The 19,190-nt window shown below is 44.4% G+C and overlaps 1 protein-coding gene across 1 annotated transcript in view; it reads left to right on the top strand.

The window, feature by feature from the left end:
- SMARCAL1 (SWI/SNF related, matrix associated, actin dependent regulator of chromatin, subfamily a like 1) overlaps window positions 1-19,190 on the top strand; it is a 53,471-nt gene that overhangs the window by 29,624 nt on the left and 4,657 nt on the right. The window contains exons 11-15 of the mRNA XM_019446051.2: window positions 907-1,047; window positions 5,185-5,403; window positions 11,521-11,591; window positions 14,903-15,005; window positions 18,055-18,237. Coding sequence (XP_019301596.1) covers window positions 907-1,047; window positions 5,185-5,403; window positions 11,521-11,591; window positions 14,903-15,005; window positions 18,055-18,237 — 717 coding nt within the window. The remainder of the gene's footprint in view (window positions 1-906; window positions 1,048-5,184; window positions 5,404-11,520; window positions 11,592-14,902; window positions 15,006-18,054; window positions 18,238-19,190) is intronic.

Raw genomic sequence — 19,190 nt, 5'->3', positions numbered from 1 at the left:
CTGTCCTACCCACTGCCAAGCAGGCTGCTGCAGACCTGGGCTGGGTTTAGGGTCAGTGGACCCAGGTCCCACTTTTTAAAGTCCTTTTTAACTGAAAAATAAGCTAAATCAGGGCTCTCTGGGCTCAAGGCATTGTGTCACTGGGTTAGCGACAGCCTTTTTTTCCTCCAAAGAAAATCAGTTAGAGGCTTACGCACAGGCCACCCCTGACTCTTCCTCCTGTCCTCAGTGTCATTATCTGATCAGAAGTTCAACTTGGATGTCAGAGATCAGAGATCCCCTCTGGAGAAAGGTCAGACCTGGTGGTCTCTCCCCAGCTGCCACTTCCAATACTGAGTTCTTTGAGTTTCTTCTGTCTTCCCTTGGTTACTGGTTAGCTGAATATTTTTCAGCATGCATCGAGTATTTATAGATCGCTTGCTTTGTGCCAGGTAACTGTGCAACAGAAGATAAAGGTGGACACAGCCCTGATCTTAAGATGCTTGCAATCTAGTGAGGGAGACAGAAGAGGTAGAATTCAGGATAACGTGCTAGGTCCTGATACAGGGGGACAGGGCTGTCCCAAAGGCAGCCCAGGAAGTGGCATCCAGCTGCTTCCGTGGGTCACACCGTGAGGCTTGTGGAACTTGTGTGTTCTTCTTCTCTGGCCACGGTACCTTTGCTTAGAGTTCCCAGGTGTAGGCCAGCCTGCAGTGTCTTCAGAATCCAGATCTCCTTGGGTTCTGAGAGCAGTAAACTGGATAACTGCCGCAGTCAGAGTGCCCAGGAAGTGAGAAATGCTCCCGCTACATTCCAGGGGATTTTGCTGTCTCTGGGGCATCCGGCTCCTATCCCAGTGGGGCATTTGGGATATACCCTATGTGCTCCTCTGTGCACTCTCAATCCCGCTGGCTGTTTGTTTTCTAGGTTGCCAAGAGGGTGATCCTGCTGTCCGGCACACCAGCCATGTCCCGGCCCGCAGAGCTCTACACCCAGATCATTGGGGTCAGGCCCACTTTCTTCCCTCAGTTTCATGCATTTGGACTTCGCTACTGTGATGCCAAGCAGGTATTTATTCTCCCCTCCCCTCTCCCCCACCCATTCCTTACCCTGATTTTGAGACCTCCTTTGTGTTCCTTCTCTTTGGCCATGGTTACGATCAGAGGCACACTGGCCAGGGAGCCGGACCCAGATTTTAGTCCTGCTTTGCCCCTAACTCTGACCTTCGAGTGTCCTCAAGGATAAGATAAGAACAGTCCCTCCTAGTTGTAATGCTTGTGATTCCAGGGTGGTGTTTCCCAATAAAGGGACCGGTGGCTGATGCGTAGGTGCACGAACTCTGAGAAGGGCACCTAGGCGAGCTAGGGGTGAGGCTGGGGCCCATATGCTCTGTGCAAAAAAGACCACAGAGACATCGAAACGGGTGGAGTGGAGAGTGTGATCTGGTGCTGCCTTGGTGGGCTCTCGTCGGTCAAAATGTTGACTCATGACAGTGAATTGTGCCTGCTCGGGAGGCTTAGAAGCCTCTGAGCTACAGATTCTCTATGAACACAGTGCCAGTGGAGCAGGTTCCTCTGGAGCTACAATCTGCACAGCTTCAGTCTCCAAACGTGTCAGAGAGAGCCTTGTGAACACGAATGCCATTGCAATCAAAGTCTTGATTTTTTGTTTTAGGTTTATTTATTTTGAGAGAGAAAGAGCTCATGCACACACCTGTGTGCACGGGGGAGGGGCAGAGAGTGAGGGAGAGAGAGAATCCCAAGGAGGTAGTGCACTGTCACCGCGGAGCCTGATGTGGGACTTGAACTCACGAACCGTGAGATCATGACCTAAGCCAAAACCAAGAGTCAGACACTCAACCGACTGAGCCACTGAGGCGCCCCAAAATCTTGATTTCTAAAACCTCGATTTTTTTTTAACTGGAAAAAAAAAATGTCTATTTAATGACATGGGGAAATACAAGAGTGGGGAAAAAAGTAGGATGCAAAATTTTCCCCATAATTCATCCATTCATTCATTTGTTCTCTCTCCCTCCCTCTCTTTATCCCTGTCTCTCCCCTCCCCTCTCCCCTGCACCTCTCTTTCCTATATGATTGGAAGATGACGTACACGAAATAATGTACAAGAAATGGATTACTTTTGTAAACGAGAAAATTGGCATTTTTTAAATGTTTACATGATTTACCAATCCTGCATTCCTCCTGATGGGCCGTTGAATCCCTCAGTGTGCATCAGTCTGATCAAGCCAGCTGAGCACAGGACACTGTCCTCCTCAGCAGAGGAGGCTCCTAACTGAGCCTTGTTTCTCTCCTTGTCTACAGCTGTGCCTCCCTCTACGGTGGGCTCAGCATGTTTCCTGAGCTGGGGGGGGCCTCTCAGTGTCAGGCAGCCATAACCAGCTTGGCCAAAGCCTGGGCACGTTTCCCATATTCTTCCCCAAAAATAACCCAAGAAGGGATGACCCAGAAAATCAGCCTCTCGTTTGCTTAGGTGTTCATTTTCTTCCTTATGCACTGAGCTGTCTTCTTCTGGGTTTGGGCTCCTCCTTCTTGGCTCTGGTACCTTCTTCACCCTCTCCAGACCCCCCCATGGGATGCAGCTCCTCTGTTAGCTCGAGTGCCGTGGCCTTGGTTGGCCGCGGGGGATGGAAGCGGAAGTCCGGCCGGCGACCTGTCTGGCGGTTGGGATGGGAGTGGGGCTGGCTGGCGTCTTCTTCCTGCGCCCCTAGTAGCTCCCTCTGATCCAGGCTCCGGAACTTCCACAATCTGAAAACCAGAGGGAAGATTCATCAATTTTTCCTTCTAATCGCTGTTTTTGAAGCTGTGGCCAGGGCAATGAATTTATCCTTCAGCGGCAATCCTTCATCTGGCAAAGTCAGACTCCTCAACTCCTCACCTCTGTTCCCACGAGGGTCCACACGGCCCTGAATGAGAATGGCAGACTCAGGTCCCCTCTCTCAACTGTAGGTCACTTCTCCTTTCCCCCAGCTGTTCTGCCGTAACTTTGTAACTTCGTAACTTCGTGAACCTTGACGCCACATCCTGAGCCTCCCCTGACTTCTTTCTTGGGGGTGGGGCCCCTGCTGCAAAGGCTCCAACCGGTCTCTAGGACCTCATTGTTTCAGACCTTAAGGATTCCTGTTTTGTGATCAAATGACAACTATACTGAGCCACTATTTGCATCGAAGATGCTGACACATTGGAGAAATGGCTGCAGCTTACTCCTGCGTGCATGAGTGCATGCCTCATGCCGTCTTGAGAAAAAGCCTTGCTATGCAAGTTTGTGATGTAAATAAGACTGTCTGCCTTATTTTTTAAATGCTCTTTCAAAAAACTTTTCAAGTACTTTAAAAATACCCACTTACGTTCAAACACAGTGCTTATAATGTAAATTGTAGTGCTTTGCAAAGTTAATTGCAAACCATTTTTAGCTGCTTATTGAGGCAGGAAATTTCTGTTATTGAATGTATTTAAAGCGATACACTTCTTTAACGCAATCTGTAATGCACTTCCCCCAGGATCAATCCAGATTAGATTCCAGACCGTTGTCGTGGTCCCACAAAACTCTTCACGAGTGATTTGTACTTCTGTCCTATTTGTACATGACCCACTTTCTGAGAAGGACCTTCGCTTCCTCAGCCATCTGAGCCCATAGTGGAATGTTTACCTAGTGATGATAGGGGCTGAAGACAGAATCCATTGCCTTTGCCCCCAAACCGCCCCTTCCTGTGTCCCCAGTCTCTGTCCACCATCTCCCCAGTCTTCATGCCATCCTCATTCATCCTTTCTCTCTTCATTGCACCCCCCCCCCGCCACCAGTCAAGAAAACAAATATAGACAGTGCCTTTCCTTCCTTCCACCTAGCCCAGTGCCTGCTACATGGTAACTTTTCAATAAAAGCTTGTTGGATTGTGAATATTCTAAATTTTAAACCTTTAGTATTATTGGGTTTTAACCTATAAGATTAAAAGCTGACATAGTAGCACTTAGGAGCATGATATCCAGATTAATTATGGTATCCACTTGTGTCAACATGATGTTTATTTAATGCAGCCAGTAGTCCAGAGCTGTTTTGTTGTTGTTGTGGCCAGCTTCTTACATTGAGAGAAGCCACTGAAGAGAATGCCCCATGCTGAGCTCATTTTTGACCCTATGCATAGCATGAAGGCATTTGCTGAAACTTCCAGTTGATTTCAGGATATTTTTAAAAAGAAGACGCAGTTTTTGATCATTTTACTTTGCCTTTGACCATCTCTTCCTATTCTCTATGTAGCATAGGTTTATAGGACACCTGCCATATCCCCACGATGAGAGAATAGGTCCACTGGCCCTCAAGAATGAACAAGCCTAGCTTCTACTCGAGGTGGTTCATGGCCCTGGGGAGGCTGAGACAGGAGAAGAGATAAGCAGCTGGAAACATAAGGCAGCAAACACCCTGGTTCCCTGATTTTCTACAGGACTATAGACATCAGTTCTTATTTCGAGTAAGATTGTTAGTGAAGAATAAGGTTTTCATTTTAGCATCTTACCTAGCTATGTGACAGGGAATAGATACTCTTGCTCATTGCCTCTCATGAGCTGCTAAGTGAAGAAACTGATTTTATGAAGGACTGCTGGTGAACCCTAAAACCCACCTCTGGTTTCAGCCACACTGGTACAATCCTGTGCTCTGGGTTCCTTTCTTCAATTCCCACCAGCAGCAGCAACACCCTGCGTTCATGTCACTGCACTTGGTTGTGTTGGTGTAGCCCATACTAAGGAACAACAGCTTCTTAAATCCCAGTGCATCCCATCAAATAAAGGTATTACTGATAATATGATTTGTTATGTTGTGCAGTGAACTCTAGGAGAAGCCCTAGGGAAGATGATTTGTTTATTTAGAGTATGGGAATACTTTGACAAGCTGGGTGTCTTATTTGTCTTTTAATGTAATAGATACCAGACCTCTTGGCATCTTGCATTTGCTGCTAGAAAGTTTAGCATGTAGAACACCAGGATATATGTTTTTAGTTCACTTAATTCCTTACTGTTTCTCTTTTCATTCCTAGTTCCCATTTGTATTATATTAGGTTTTATTCATCTTTCAGAGCCACTTGAAGTTCTCTGAACAAAGCCATAGGAAGAGAAAGCTGTGAGAATGTTGAGGTCACAGCCTGGTTAACTTGGCCCTGGGAGAACCTAACTGGATGTATGTTTCTCTCCACAGCATCCCTGGGGATGGGATTATTCAGGTTCTTCCAACCTCGGAGAGCTAAAGCTCTTGTTGGAAGAGGCGGTCATGCTGCGACGCCTCAAGAGTGATGTCCTTGCCCAGCTCCCAGCCAAGCAGCGCAAGATGGTAGTCATTGCCCCAGGCCGGATCAGCACCAAGGCCAGAGCTGCCCTGGATGCCGTGGCCAAGGAAATGACCACCAAGGAGAAAACTGTGAGTCTGGGGCTGCAGACGGATTCAGGGGTTGATGTGTCCACAGCTGTTCCTTCCTGGGGGGGCTCTATGGGGGGTACCCAGAGTTCTCTGGGCTTGCCTTTCCATGATCTCTTCCCACCCCTTTCCTGCATGACCTCATGCAGGAAAAGTGCCTAAGGACAGTGTCAGTGGCTCTGAGTCCCTCCTGTTGTGTGATTGTCGTCTCCCTGCCCTTCTTCCCAGGGTCTTAAACACAAGGACAGTGAGTGAGCCCATGTCATTTCTCAGCCTACCTAGTCTGCTTCTAAAACCTCTTACTGATTTGCTGTTTTATGCATGTGTAGATCACTGTTGACAGATGGTCATAAAAATAAACCCCATGGTAACTGCAGAATGGTGATATATATTCTGAATCCCTCAAAGAAAGTTGGAATTTATGTTTAGTGTATTTTGAGAATGCCTTAGTCTAGTAACTGTTACTCAGTCTAGTAACAGTTAAGAAATTACTCCTAAGCGTATCTGATACATATGTGTTAACACTCTGACAATACATGTTATTTTAGTCAAAATAACAAATTGACATTTATATAACAAAGTGGAGTTTTCAAACCCTCTTAACCCTTAATCCTTATTACAGTCATTCATGGTTGGCAAGAAGTTGGCATCCCCATTTTACAGGAAGGGAAACGAAGGCTCACAGAAATTGTAATTTGGCCAAAGTCTTATGGCTGCTCCGTGGCAGAGCTGAGGCTATAACCAAACCTGTTACCCCTATATTTTAAGGTCTTTCCACTATGGTGGTTTCATCTTTTCAAAACACTTTCATATCTGTCTTTAGTGTCATACTGTGCTAAGTGCTATAAAGTAATTTACACCAGCTCCATCTCTGTCCTTTTGAGATAAAACCTTGCAGTTTTCATTGCCAAGAAAATAACAGTTATTGACATTTTTTGACATTATCATAAAGCATTATCTGGGCTTGTTATTACCTTGTATAAAGAAACTTAGATCCAGATGAGATCCCAGCCTTCTGGGAGAGCACAAAATAAATAAGAATGACGAGAGACAGAATGCATGGGTTTTTTTTTTTATGTTATTTTACCATGTTATGAGCAAGACCAGCAGGTAACTTTTAAGAAGCAGAGTCTAGGGTGGAAGAGGCACTGTAAGCTATCAAGCTGTATTTAATTTATGCTGTAGTGCATCTAATAATCTGGGTGGTCTGGAGGAAGTGAGCGGGCATAACGTCTTTGCTGTGGGGTTTTCCAGCAAAGTTCCCCTATACCAATGTGGACACACAGACCAGCCATTCTCAAATTGTATTTCAGTGGAGCCATGAGCAGAAGCAGGTGTTCTGTTGCTAAAATCAGCGTTGGTGGTCTTTTTCTGATGTCTAGAGATAAAAATTCGATGAATGGAAATTCTTTTTCTCAGTTTAAGCTTTTTCTTATAATTTTCTTAAATCTTTAATGTTTACTAACGGTTGCCCACTAGTGAACTCCGTCAAGAAAGCCAATGCTCAAGTACAACAAATATAGTATTAATGGGAAAAATTCAGATGTATGATAGTTTTAGATGCAAAGATCCGAATGTGTATAAACATTCTTTTATTTTAGTTCCTTGTGTGTACAGAAGTAAGCCTATCGGTTTTTCATGGAATTCCCTAGAAAACCCCCTCGCCTGTACCTGGCCCCCTCCCAAACCGGGCAGAGAACAGCAGTCAGTGGGCATTTGAATTGAGGAGGAACATCACATTGAGTGTGGCCAAGTGGCAACTGTAAATTGTGCAATATCGCTAAAAAGGAAAAGAAATAAATAGAAGTATGGGAATTTTTAACTTTTAGTGCAGCAAGATTTGAAAGCATTTTTAAAATTTTTCACCAGCTTATGTAGTTCTTCACATTAGGCGTGGGGGCTCTTTCCAAAGATGATTTCAGATGTAACCTGAAAGTTTGAGCTCTGAGTTTACAGGGCTAATGTAAAATTGACTAGGCTAAACCATGGAAATCAGGAATGTTGGGTATTTTTATAACTTCCGGTGGCCATATAAGTCCCCTAAATTCTGGCATATTTTGATATTTTCTTACCTAAAAAGGGGAGCCAGTACTGGTCTCCTAGACCTCATGCAGGAAAAGTGCCTAAGGACAGTGTCAGTGGCTCTGAGTCCCTCCTGTTGTGTGATTGTCGTCTCCCTGCCCTTCTTCCCAGGGTCTTAAACACTGGTTTTGCAGATTATGAAAGCCTAAATTGCAGCGTAATTCAAGAATCCAGCAGAGGAGGAGCCCAGCACTCTTCTCAGTCCAGTGCTTAGAGTTGCCATGTTTCCTTGGCATCTCAGAAAAATTAAGTTTGTCCCTAAAAGAGAGAAATTGAGTTGGTACAGATTACCTTCAGCATTATGCTGAAGCCGGTTACTAGATTCTTTCCGATAACAAGACAAATCCCTGAAAAATCGCTTCCCTTTTGTGTTTTTTAATGTCAATTCATTTTTATAATGGAAAATCCAAGTAGAACATGAATTCATGAGCTTTGCCCTTTGGACCGCCAGAACTTGTCTTACTCCAAAGCCACGGATGTGGTGTATCTGTCCACTGTGGATCTGATCAGAGGCTGCACCCTCACTTAATTCAGGAAGGGGAGCCAGGAGTGGGACCAGATGGCTTTTGACCTGCCTTCCAAACCCTGGCTGGCTGTGAAAGCTTGAGTTGAACAAAATAAAATGTTTGGGGATCGTGGTTTTATGGTTTTAGTCAAGTGAGGAAGCCCTGTGAATCTGCAGAAAGGTGCCCTCCCATTTTGATAGTTACCTTGTAGCCCCAAGTTTCCCTGCAGTGTTGTGCGTTCCACTGCTAACCCATCAAGAAGTGATTCTTTGTTCCCTCACACCTTCCCATCTGGAGGAAGTGGCCCATTTATGAAATATAATGCACGATGAAAGCTTTGTCTTATTTTCAGCTGAAATAATAGATATCTTTTCACAGGCTAAGAAAAGCTGACTCTAATTCTGATCAGCTTTTGTCTATAGTAATTTTTTTGATCAGCAGGACTAGGCAGAAAAATGGAACAAGTCCGTGCAGACTTCCTGGTGACAGTGTTACTTCACCCTTCTGCTGTTTGACGATGCATTCAAATTCCAACCTAAAAAAATAATTCAAAACCCCAGTGGACCTAATTTAGTACAAGTCAAGGACACAAGAACAGAGAATACAGGTTATTTAAAATTTCCTGGTCCACAGCTGGCAAACGAAGTGAGATCATTAATGGACCAGTATTATGTCTACTTAGTTTGGGGAAAGTTTGTTTTTGTTTTTTTTTTTTAAGATAAAACTATTGGTTTCTCCTACATTAAAAATACAGTAGCTATCTATTGCCTAGAATCTGAAAAATAAAAGTACTTATAAGAAACACTTATTGTTTCTTATACTATAAAAAAGAGTCACCCATCTTTTAAAAATATCATATAATGTTGGCATATATCATTTGGGTAGTTTTTTATCAAACGTGTATATTTTGCTTTAAAATATGTATTATATAGAGATATGGGTAACATATTTTATATATAGTTTTTTAAGTTTATTTTTATTTATTTATTTATTTAGAGGGTTGGGGAGAGGGGCAGAGAGAGAGAGAAAGAGACAGAATTCCAAGCAGGCTCCAGGCTCTGAGCCATCAGCGCAGAGCCCGACGCGGGGCTTGAATTCATGAACCATGAGATCATGACCTGAGCCGAAGTCAAACGCTTAACCATCTTAACCACCCAGGTGCCCCAAATGAATAACATATTTTAAAAGCAGAATGGATACCCTGTAACCATCCATCAGCCAGCGAAGAATACAGGTTACAAAACTACATTGTGAACACTTTCCTATGTTGTTAAATGTTCCTTTAAAACTTCCCCCATGCCCATGTTATAATTTTGCTAATAACTTTGAGTCAGACATTTGAGTTATTTCAGCTCACTTTTCTAAGTAATAGCAGCTTACATAGGAATTGGTGAATGTGGACTATATGGTGAGTGTAGATTTGAAGGAGAAAGTCACCGCCACTCAGGGACGTGTGTACTTTGAAGGCTTTGGTGCACATCACAGGTGCCCAGTGAACCTGGGTGTTTGTTCCACCGCACCTCATCAGCTCTCGGCAAACCTCACATGGGCAAGGTCTCTCAGAGTGCTTCCCGCCACTTGTCCATCATTTCCTCTCCCTGTCTTGTTAGCCAGTGCGGAGTGAATGAGCGTGGGTGGGAGGGAAGGACCTGACGAGAGCGGTGGTGGTGTCCAAAGGGCGTGGGAGTGAATGTCAGGACCAAGGACGACCGGAGTGCCGTCTGCTTGTGGCCCGTCCGCTGCAGGTGCGGTCAGTACCTGGAAGCCTGGCTCTGTCCCCTTGGTGTATCCTGTGAGGGACCATGTTATGTGAGAGGGCCTAGCCTGCTGCAAGGACCCTGTGAGGGGACATGAATGGACTTCAGGACGTCTGTGAGCTCACTGGCCAGAAGTGAGCTAGCTCCATCTGAGTCTAAACAGGGCCTGTGGCTGAGAAAGAGTTTAAGACACTGTCACGGGGTCGCGTTTCCAATAAGAGTTCCCGGGAAGTTTGAATTGTTCAGTTGGGCCTCGGTCACAACATAGGAGGGATGGTGGTTCCGCTGCACTGTCAGTGGCCCCCTGGCTTCCTGTGGTTCCGGGTTATCTTTCTTCCTTCTCATCGAGTCCTAGAGGAAAGATGCTGTTAAGAGCCGGGGAGCTGTTTTGGCCAGGCAGCTCCTCCTCCGTTGTGGTGCCCATTGTTTAAGGTATCATTTGGTAGTGTTTCTATAAAACGTGTGTGTATTTTGCTTTAAAACATGTATTATATACATGTACACTTATATAGAGATATACATAATGTATGTAATGAGTAACATTTTACTTATTTTTGTAAGTTTATTTATTTTTATTTATTTAGAGAAATAGAGAGCAAGCGGGGGAGGGGCAGAGAGCGAGGGAGACACAGTCCCAAGCAGGCTCCACAGCCTGGCTGTGGCTGCTTTCCTGAGTTATCCACGAGTTCAGGGCCATATGTGTTATTACTGTGGGGTCACTTCTTTGTTCCGTGAAGACGCTATTGTGTCTGTGACCGGCCTCACAGGGCCCAGGCACAGAAAAACTGAGGGCATCTGTAATCCCACCCTTGCTAGTGGAAGGAGAGGGCCACCCTAGCGAAGATGGTAAGAGTGTCCTCCCTGGGGGCCCAGAGTGATAGAAAATGTTATCTTGTGACACTGTGAAACTATGTGTGCATCTCCTGCGTTAGCATTCTCAATTAGTATTTATTTAGATGCAAACTATAAAGAAAATATGGTTTCTTCTCCTAGGAGGTCAATCACCTTATGTGGGAGCCAGGCCAAAACACGTGAATGAGGGTTTTGAGATGATACTAGAATAAGCTAACTGGTGCCAGTTGGAATCAATTGAGTAAGTCTTGGATAGAATTAAACTTAGTTAGGGGCGCCTGGGTGGCTCAGTCAGTTAAACATCCAACTTTGGCTCAGGTCATGTTCTCATGGCTCATGAGTTCGAGCCCCGTGTTGGGCTCTGTGCTGACAGCTCGGAGCCTGGAGTCCACTGCGGATTCTGTGTCTCCCTCTCTCTCTGCCCCTCCCCTGCTTATGCTTGGTCTCTCTCTCTCTCAAAAATAAAAATAAACATTAAAAAAAATTAAAAGAAAAGCCTTTAAAAAAAAAAAAAAGAAGTAAACTGAGGTATGGACACGATGTGGCAGAAGAGAAAGGGGGAGGCAAGAACAGCACGGGCCACTGGCGCATGGAAGTCGCTGGCTGTAGTAAATGGCTTAAATAGCTGAGCAAGACTGCATTTCAGCCGCTCATGTGAGCTCGGCACAGACGGCGGGTGAAGCCCCATTCCAGGGGCTTTCGTACTCACAACAGTTCTTGGGAGATGACCGGGTCCCTGTAATGTCACGTTTCCAATGACACGGTAGAGTCTATACAGTTCCTATGGCTTGGCTAAAGTCAGGGCCTCCTGGCTCTGATAACTGGCATTCGAGTCTGTAAAGCTCAGAGCGGTGATGATTATGTCAGCTTCTCCCAGGGTTCCCGGAGTGGGAGACTTTAAACCTAGTCTTCTGTTTCCACAGAACCGGCAGCAAAAAGAAGCCCTCCTCCTCTTTTTCAGTAGAACAGCTGAAGCGAAAATCCCGTGTGTCATGTGAGTGGCCCCCACATGCTGACTTCTCTCTCCCACCCTCTGTCTCTCCCTCGTCTTTCGAAAGATAACACCTATTACCTTAGTCCGCCAGAATGGTTTTATTGCTCTATATGAAATGATCAGGCATTAGAATTATTGCTGCTTCCGTACAAGGCTTAGGGCAGCACGGCTCATCACCACAGGGCAGAAGCGGGCCTGTCCCGGGAGCAGTGCCAGTATGAGTTTGGGGTCCTTGAAAGATCCTGTCTTGACCACTCATCAGTGGAGCTGCTGCACTTACAAGGAGGGTAGGGGTTGACCAAACACTAAGGGGAGCTTTTTCCCTTATTAGGAAAACTATGGTCACTTGCCTGTAGAAAAACATTAGGGGTTTAATGGAAGACCGAGAAGGTTCCCTCATATGGGGATTCTCTGGGGTTCTCCAAAGACAGAAGTTTCAGCTGTTCTTTACCTACATAGAAAGGCTGTCGTACAAACTGTCCAAGCTTGCTCAAAAGATACAGGCAAGTGGCCACTGTCACACTGAGTTTTCTTTCTGCCTTATAAACTAAGGCTGAAGTCATAATTCCTATTCTTAAATGTATTCACTGACTTGAAAAATTGTCTGCTTTTCTTAAAGGAAGGAAAAACCCACTCATGTTCAAATATTCACTGTGGTAGAAACTTGAGGCAATTCTCATGACGTGCGTTTGCCTAATTTTTTATTGTTTAACATTCATGTGAGGCTCTGGCAGGATAATGGTCCAAGTGATTTAATTACAATGAAAATGAACTTAGTGTGGGCTGAGCGGTGCCAGCTTGGCTGTGGGGACCAAGATCTGTGTATAAATTGAGACACAGACAGCCTACCTCACCCTCTCACTCAGCCTCCAGATACCCCAGCCTCTCCAGCCTCTCCCTCTGCACCCCTAAATGCGGTAAGGGAGTGAGTTCACTGCATTATTCAAATCTAAGTTTCTGCACAAAAAGACTGCTGAATGTTGGCCGGCTCTCCTTCAGCCTCTGGGCACTGCCCTTTTCATTTATGATCCTGTTAGGAAACTAATGAACTCCAGATGTGGTTTTACAACCTGGAAACTTATCTCTCAGAAACAAATCTGAATTGCCCCCACCACCCCATCTCTCACGAGCTGCTGAATAACAGATGGCAAGGGTGTGATCCTTTCCCTCAGTCTCTCAGCTCGGGACCTACAAAATCCAGGGTCTCTTGAGTGCTAGCCACAGAACCAGCCATTTTTCTTAGAAAGTTTAAATCTAGCCATTCAGCCACCTCATAAATAAACTTTGGTAATATCTGGTCTTCGTCCGTTTAGGCTGCCATAACAAAAATGCCATAGATTGGGTGGCTTGAACAACAGAGATGTATTTCTCGCATTTCTAGAGGCTGAGAAGTCCAAGATCAAGGCACCGGCACATGAGGTGCCTGGTAAGGGCCGTCTTCCTGGCTCCCAGACAGCTGTCTTCTTGCTGTGTCCTCACGTGACAGAAGGAGTGAGGATGCTCTCTGGGGTCTCTTCGATAAGATCATTAATTTCATTCATGAGGGCTCTATCCTTATGACCTTATCACTTCCCAAAGGTCTCATCTCACAGTAACATCACCTTGGGGGTTATCATTCACCATGATTTGGTGAGGGAGGGGCACAGACATCCAGTCTATTACCTGCCTTGTACATACTTTCTCAAAATTCCACGGTAACTTGGGTAGTGCTTTATTGTTTCCAGCCAGTTTTGACATCTGTTAACTCCTTTCACACTTGGAGCCTCTTTGTGAGATCAGTCAAATAAGTGAAACTGGCCCCATTTTCAAAATGCAGAAACTAAGTAAATTTCATGTATATCTCGGAGCCTCAGAGTCATACAACTAGTAAGTGGAAATGAGATTATAATTTTAAAACCCCAATTTCCTCTGCTAATGGTTTTTCTTCCCTTTTTTGCTGTTGTTTGTCTGTTTTCATTTTAATGGGCATCTTTTGATACAAAAGCCAATGGTATTGTGGTAGGCAGATATTTCCAGCCTGGCAATTTAGGGACTTGGGAAGGGTAGAAATACAAAGCCGTGTCTGAGATGCAGAGGAGAGAGAGGAATTAGGAAAACTGACACCTATAGTTGTTAATGAGCTGTCCAGCTTGATTGTATGGCTTTGTGACTTTTTGATGCTGTAGCAATAAACTTTCTTGCTTATATCACGGCAAATTTTATGTCTCTCAAACTAATTAAAGTAGATTCTATTAGTACCAACTATTCACAGATTAAACTCAAATCCATTCCCTGGTTGGCAGTGTTGCTTGAAAATAATTCTTAGATGCTTAGAGGAAGCCTTTGAGATTTGTCCTTCTCCATGGAGGGCAATGTCTCTTCTGTGCCCAGACACACCCACGTGTGAGGAAGGCCTCAGGCAGAGTGAGTCCTGTTTGTGTCCGAGGAGGCTCACCTTCCAGTTGCCCTTGTGGGAACAGTGACCTGTCCTGGGATTGTGAACCCTCCGCAGGGCATTAATCCCAGGGAAGCCATAAGAGTTTGTTGACTGGGTGATACACCACCCCCACCCTACAGCTCCCCAGGGTAGCTGCCTTCCTTCGGGGCCATGGCTAAAGATGGTCGTGGGAAGTCAAGAAAAAACACAGTTGTGGAAGAGAGAAGTAAATCAAGGGGAGAATAAAGAGCATGCAAATATGGTTCTTCACTCCATCTTCCTTTGCCTCAGAAAAAAAAATTCCCTTACCACTGACTTAACTGTTGGCTTTGCAGCTTGCCGTCTAATGTGCAAGGGAACTAGGGAGCTTTTCCCGACCGTCTCTTCAGTACTAATACTTACGTTTCAATATTGCACTTCCAGAAATTTGATTACTGTCAAGAATCCCTTAATCCCCCGCTTAGGCATTTTCAGATCTTAGACGACATTGCAATTTGTATTGAAAACACATTACAACAAGAGTAGAGCAGAAAAAGTGAAACTGTTAATTGTCTTCTGTGATCCCAGATAGTAAGAAAGTTTCAGCAACATCATCAGAGACACATAAAACATAACAGTATTTTGATTTATTAGCGTGCGGGAGATGACGTAAAAGTAAGGAATAACTCTTTCAGCACACGGCAGAAGGTGGCTTCCCTGCGGCTCCTAATTTTGCTTCTTCTGTTCAGGTGACCTGGTGTGAGCAGTAGAGCTGAGAGGTCAGCTCCCAGAGAAAGGGAGGGAAAGGGTTGGGGAGAGAGCAGGTGCCTCAAAGGTGTCTGCTAAAAATGCAGTGAAGTCATTTCAGCTGGATAAGTATATGTTTACTTCATTGTGCTGTCATTGTCAAATGCAGTGAATACGTCCTGGACCTACTGGAAAGTGGAAGAGAGAAGTTCCTAGTGTTTGCACACCATAAGGTGGTTCTGGATGCACTTACTAAAGAGCTTGAGAGAAAGGTGAGCCCCCTTCGAAATTCAACACAGGATGTGCTTAAGAAATCGTTTCCTTTTTAAGGTCATAAATTTTTTCTCCTGCAATTATTTTTTTTCTGAAAATTTTAGAGGTGGTTCATTAATCCATCTGGCTTTGAATTTTGTATATGATGTGATGCAGGAAGCCAGGCAGTAGAATTAAAAGCCATAATCCTTGGAAAGGAAAAATCAGAGCTGTCAGTATATTCAGGAGACTCAAGCCAACTAATTGGAAAATTATTAGAATGCACAAGAGTTTAGGAGAGTGCCTAGATTCCAAATAAATACACTAAATAAATTGATTTTTTTGTGTACCAGCTATAACTAATTAGTAAATATTCAAGTTCACAGCACAAAAAAGCATAAAGTACCTAAAAGTAATCTCACCAAGAAGAGTGTAGAAACCAATGAAGAGTTGGAAAGATTTGGGCCATGCTCCATTGAAAAAGCACAAGGCTGTAAAAATACTGGTCCTTCCCAAATGAATTTGTAGGTTTAACTCAATCCTAATAAAAATTCCAGTTGGGTATTTTAAGGGAACTTTATATTATTGTGCTAAAGGAGTCTCAAAAAATAAGCAGGAGAGATAGCTAAGACAATGTTGACAAAGAACAATGTTAATAGACTTGTGTCTCCAAATATTAAAATCTGTTATAAAACTCATGCTTATCCCAGAACTGGTGTTCAGATGGGTGGAATAGAATGGAGAGCCCTCTTTAGTGTTAAGAACTCTTTAGTTAAGTAGCCCTTTAGTATTTAAAAAAAAAAAAAAAAATAGTGTACTATCAAGGAGTCATCAAAAATTTGGCTTAATTTATTCAACAGATCAAGTTTGGATAATTGGCTAAGTAATTGGATGGAACACTTAAATGAAACTCAACTTCACTGTTTATTAAATTTCAGACAAATCAAAGCTCATTAAAGCCAGGAAGCATTAGAAGAAGCTATAGATGAATGTATAGCTAATCATTGGATGCAGGATGACCTTCTAAATGTAAAAACAATGAAAGAAATCACAAAGGAAAGAATTGATTTAAATTACCTAAAAATATGGATCTGTTCGGTCACACATATACACTGTGGTTAAACCAAGGGCTTTTTTTTTTTTTTTTTTTTTTTTTTTTTTTTTTGTACATTTGGTACCTTTTGGCGGGACAATTTGGCAATAACTTAATGCACACTCGAATTTTTCCCAGCTTCTCTTCTAGGAATTTATCCTAAGGAAATAATCAAGCTGGTCAGATTTATGTATGAGATTTCAAAGATTTATGCATAAGATTTGTGATATTATTTATAATATCAAATAGAGACCTAAATGTTCATCAGTAGGCATACTGCTAAATGATAGTCCATTCAACTATAAAAAATAATAGTGTAGATCTGTGCTTCTTAACTTTGTGGAGATCAGAGGACCGTTTAAAAAGAAGCTGAGATATGAAAAAATTCAACTCCACTCATAATCAAAGAAATGAAAACCAATCACATCAGCAGAGGTTTTAAAAACGTGCAGTGCTTAGGGTGCCTGAGTGGCTCAGTCGGTTAAGCGTCCGACTACGGCTCAGGTCATGATCTCACAGCTCGTGAGTTCCAGCCCCGCGTCGGGTTCTGGGCTGACAGCTCAAGAGCCTGGAGCCCGCTTCATTTTCTGTTTCTCCCTCTGTCTGCCCCTCCGCTCCTTGCACTCTGTCTCTCGCATTGTCTCAAAAATAAATAAGCATTTAAAAAAAAATTTTTTTTTAAACATGCAGCGCTCACTTTTGATAGCGGTGCAGTGAGCTGGACATCCTCATTCGTTACTTACTGGAAAGCGATTCTGCGATAATATCAGGATCCTTAAACTAAATCTCTCCCTTTTGCCCAAGTACTTTGATTTTCAGTAGTACAGTCTAAAGAAATAACCAAATATGGGCAAAGAACCATGAACAGATTTATTTTAACCCATCCTTTAAAAATGTTTTAGAGATTTTTATTAGAAATTCTTTCTATTAGAAAATTTTATATTAGAAATAGCCTTATAGAGCTATAACTGATGTGGAATAAACTACATGTAAAGTGTGCAGCTTGTTAAGAATCAAGATAGTCAATGTGTCTGTTGGCCCCAGGAATTTCCTTGTGCCCTTGGTCATCTCTCCTGTCTCTCCCTGCCCTCCTGTCTCCAGGCCACCACAGGGCTGCTCTCTGTCACTGTAAATTAATTTGCATTTCTAGGGCATGATATAAATGTGGAATAATTCAGTGTGCACTCTTTCTTTTAATTTGATTTCTCTCAACATATTTTGAGATTCCTATCTGGTATTACGGGTGTGAGCAGGTCATTGCTTCTTATTGCTGAGTAATATTGCATCATATGCATATACCATGGTTATTATCCATTCACCTGTTGTCGGTGGGCATTCACCGACCCATCCTTTTTTTAGTAAAAATTAAGAATCCGCCAAATGTGAAGGAACACACGAACAGATAAATTATACTGTTGCCACGTAACAAAATATGGACATTATAAGTTGCGTTTTAGAAAACTTTAATAGTTTAGTTTATTTACAATATGTTTATTAGAAAAAAGCAGGATCTAAAACGTTGTGTTTAAAAGGTTATCATACACGTTGAGAAAAGAATGACTGGAAAAAATAGGTCGGTAATAGGACTGATATCTGAATTTTTTTGTAATGTTTATCGTTAGAAAAAAATAAATGCCCCTTAAAAGCCAATAAAGCTAAACTGGACAAGCAAGGACCGTGTGGCCCAGCGGTTGGCCCCTGGGCACTTGACCTCAGAGGAGCGAAAGCGCGTGTGTTCACGGAAACACGTGTGCAGGTGTTCGCGGCACACGAACACACAGGTGTAGTAGTCCCACACTGGAGCCGACCCAGGTTCCCTCCAGAGGTGAATGGCAAAACTGTGGCACGTCCACACTATGGAGTAGGACTCAGTAATAAAACAGGAAAGAGCTACCACCACCTGCAACACGCTGGATGATCTTAGGGGTGATGCCAGTGAAAAGAGCCCGCCCTGCTCCCCGCCCCTGTCCCTGCAGCACGTGCAGCACGTCCGCATCGACGGCTCCACCTCCTCAGCAGACCGGGACGACCTGTGCCGGCAGTTCCAGCTGTTCGAGAGTCACGCCGTGGCCGTGCTGTCCATCACTGCCGCCAGCATGGGCCTCACCTTCTCCTCGGCTGACCTGGTGGTGTTCGCCGAGCTGTTCTGGAATCCAGGGGTAAGGGACGCGCGCGACCTGAGCTCCCCGGGCGCGCTCGTGGCCGTGGGGCAGCAGGAGCGAGCGTCAGTCTGGGCAGACAAGGTTCCCTGTAGCTGTCAGCTGTCCCTAGCGCCAGTTACTCTTCCGTCTGTCCCTGTGGGGCCTCGTAGACACATTGCTACTTCCCACACATCCATCGTAAAAGGAACGAAGACTCGCACATCGACTGGCTCGTTAGGTCTTCACGACAGCCTCGTAAGGACTAGGATTATCTACTCCGTTTTGCCAATGGGAATATGGAAGTTTTAGAAGGCTAGAAGGAACTTTAGCATCCATCCCTCTGTGAGGAAATTGGGGCACAGGTAGCTCAGGTGCATAGCTCTACCCGAACGGGGTCCTGTGGCGGCAGCAGCCGCAGCCCAGGCCTCTGGCTTTCCAGCCTGGGTCCCTTCTATTAACATCACTGTGAGCTGCTTAGCCAATGGGGCCACGGCAGGCGACCGGTGTGAGTGTTCCCTGAACATGGTCCTTGTGCCCACTGGCCTTATCTGATCAGCTGAGAGCTGTGACAGCAGATATGGGTCACTGGCCACACGGAGGGCCCTGCTTCATGATGGATGGGCTTCGAGGCTGAGGCCTTGTATAATAGAAACAATGCTCTTGGGTTTTGTTATTTATTGTAGTGCTTACCACCATATTAAAAAAATCGCCCTACCCCTAATCATATATGGCCTCTCCCTTGGTTGCGATGTGTTCGTTTATTTAGAAGGTAATGGTTTCTTTCACTGCGAGAAGAATGGAAGTGTGCCAGGCTTCCTTCATGTGCCCTTCAGTGTGGCCTCGTGCTCACTGCTCGTTCCCTCGTGGCACCTAGTGCTGTGCCCGGTACCAGAGGTCCATTCGCAGCTGTCCGGCCACAGATTCTAGTTCTCCCAGCCAGCATTTTTGTTTGGTTTTCTCTTTAGTTGGAT

The sequence above is a fragment of the Panthera pardus genome, unplaced genomic scaffold (assembly GCF_024362965.1).
Source record: "Panthera pardus isolate Hobbes unplaced genomic scaffold, ASM2436296v1 HiC_scaffold_10, whole genome shotgun sequence".
In the NCBI taxonomy this organism is placed as follows: Eukaryota; Metazoa; Chordata; class Mammalia; order Carnivora; family Felidae; genus Panthera; species Panthera pardus.
Note: the sequence above shows the minus strand (reverse complement) of the source record. Positions and strands in the feature narration are given on the sequence as shown.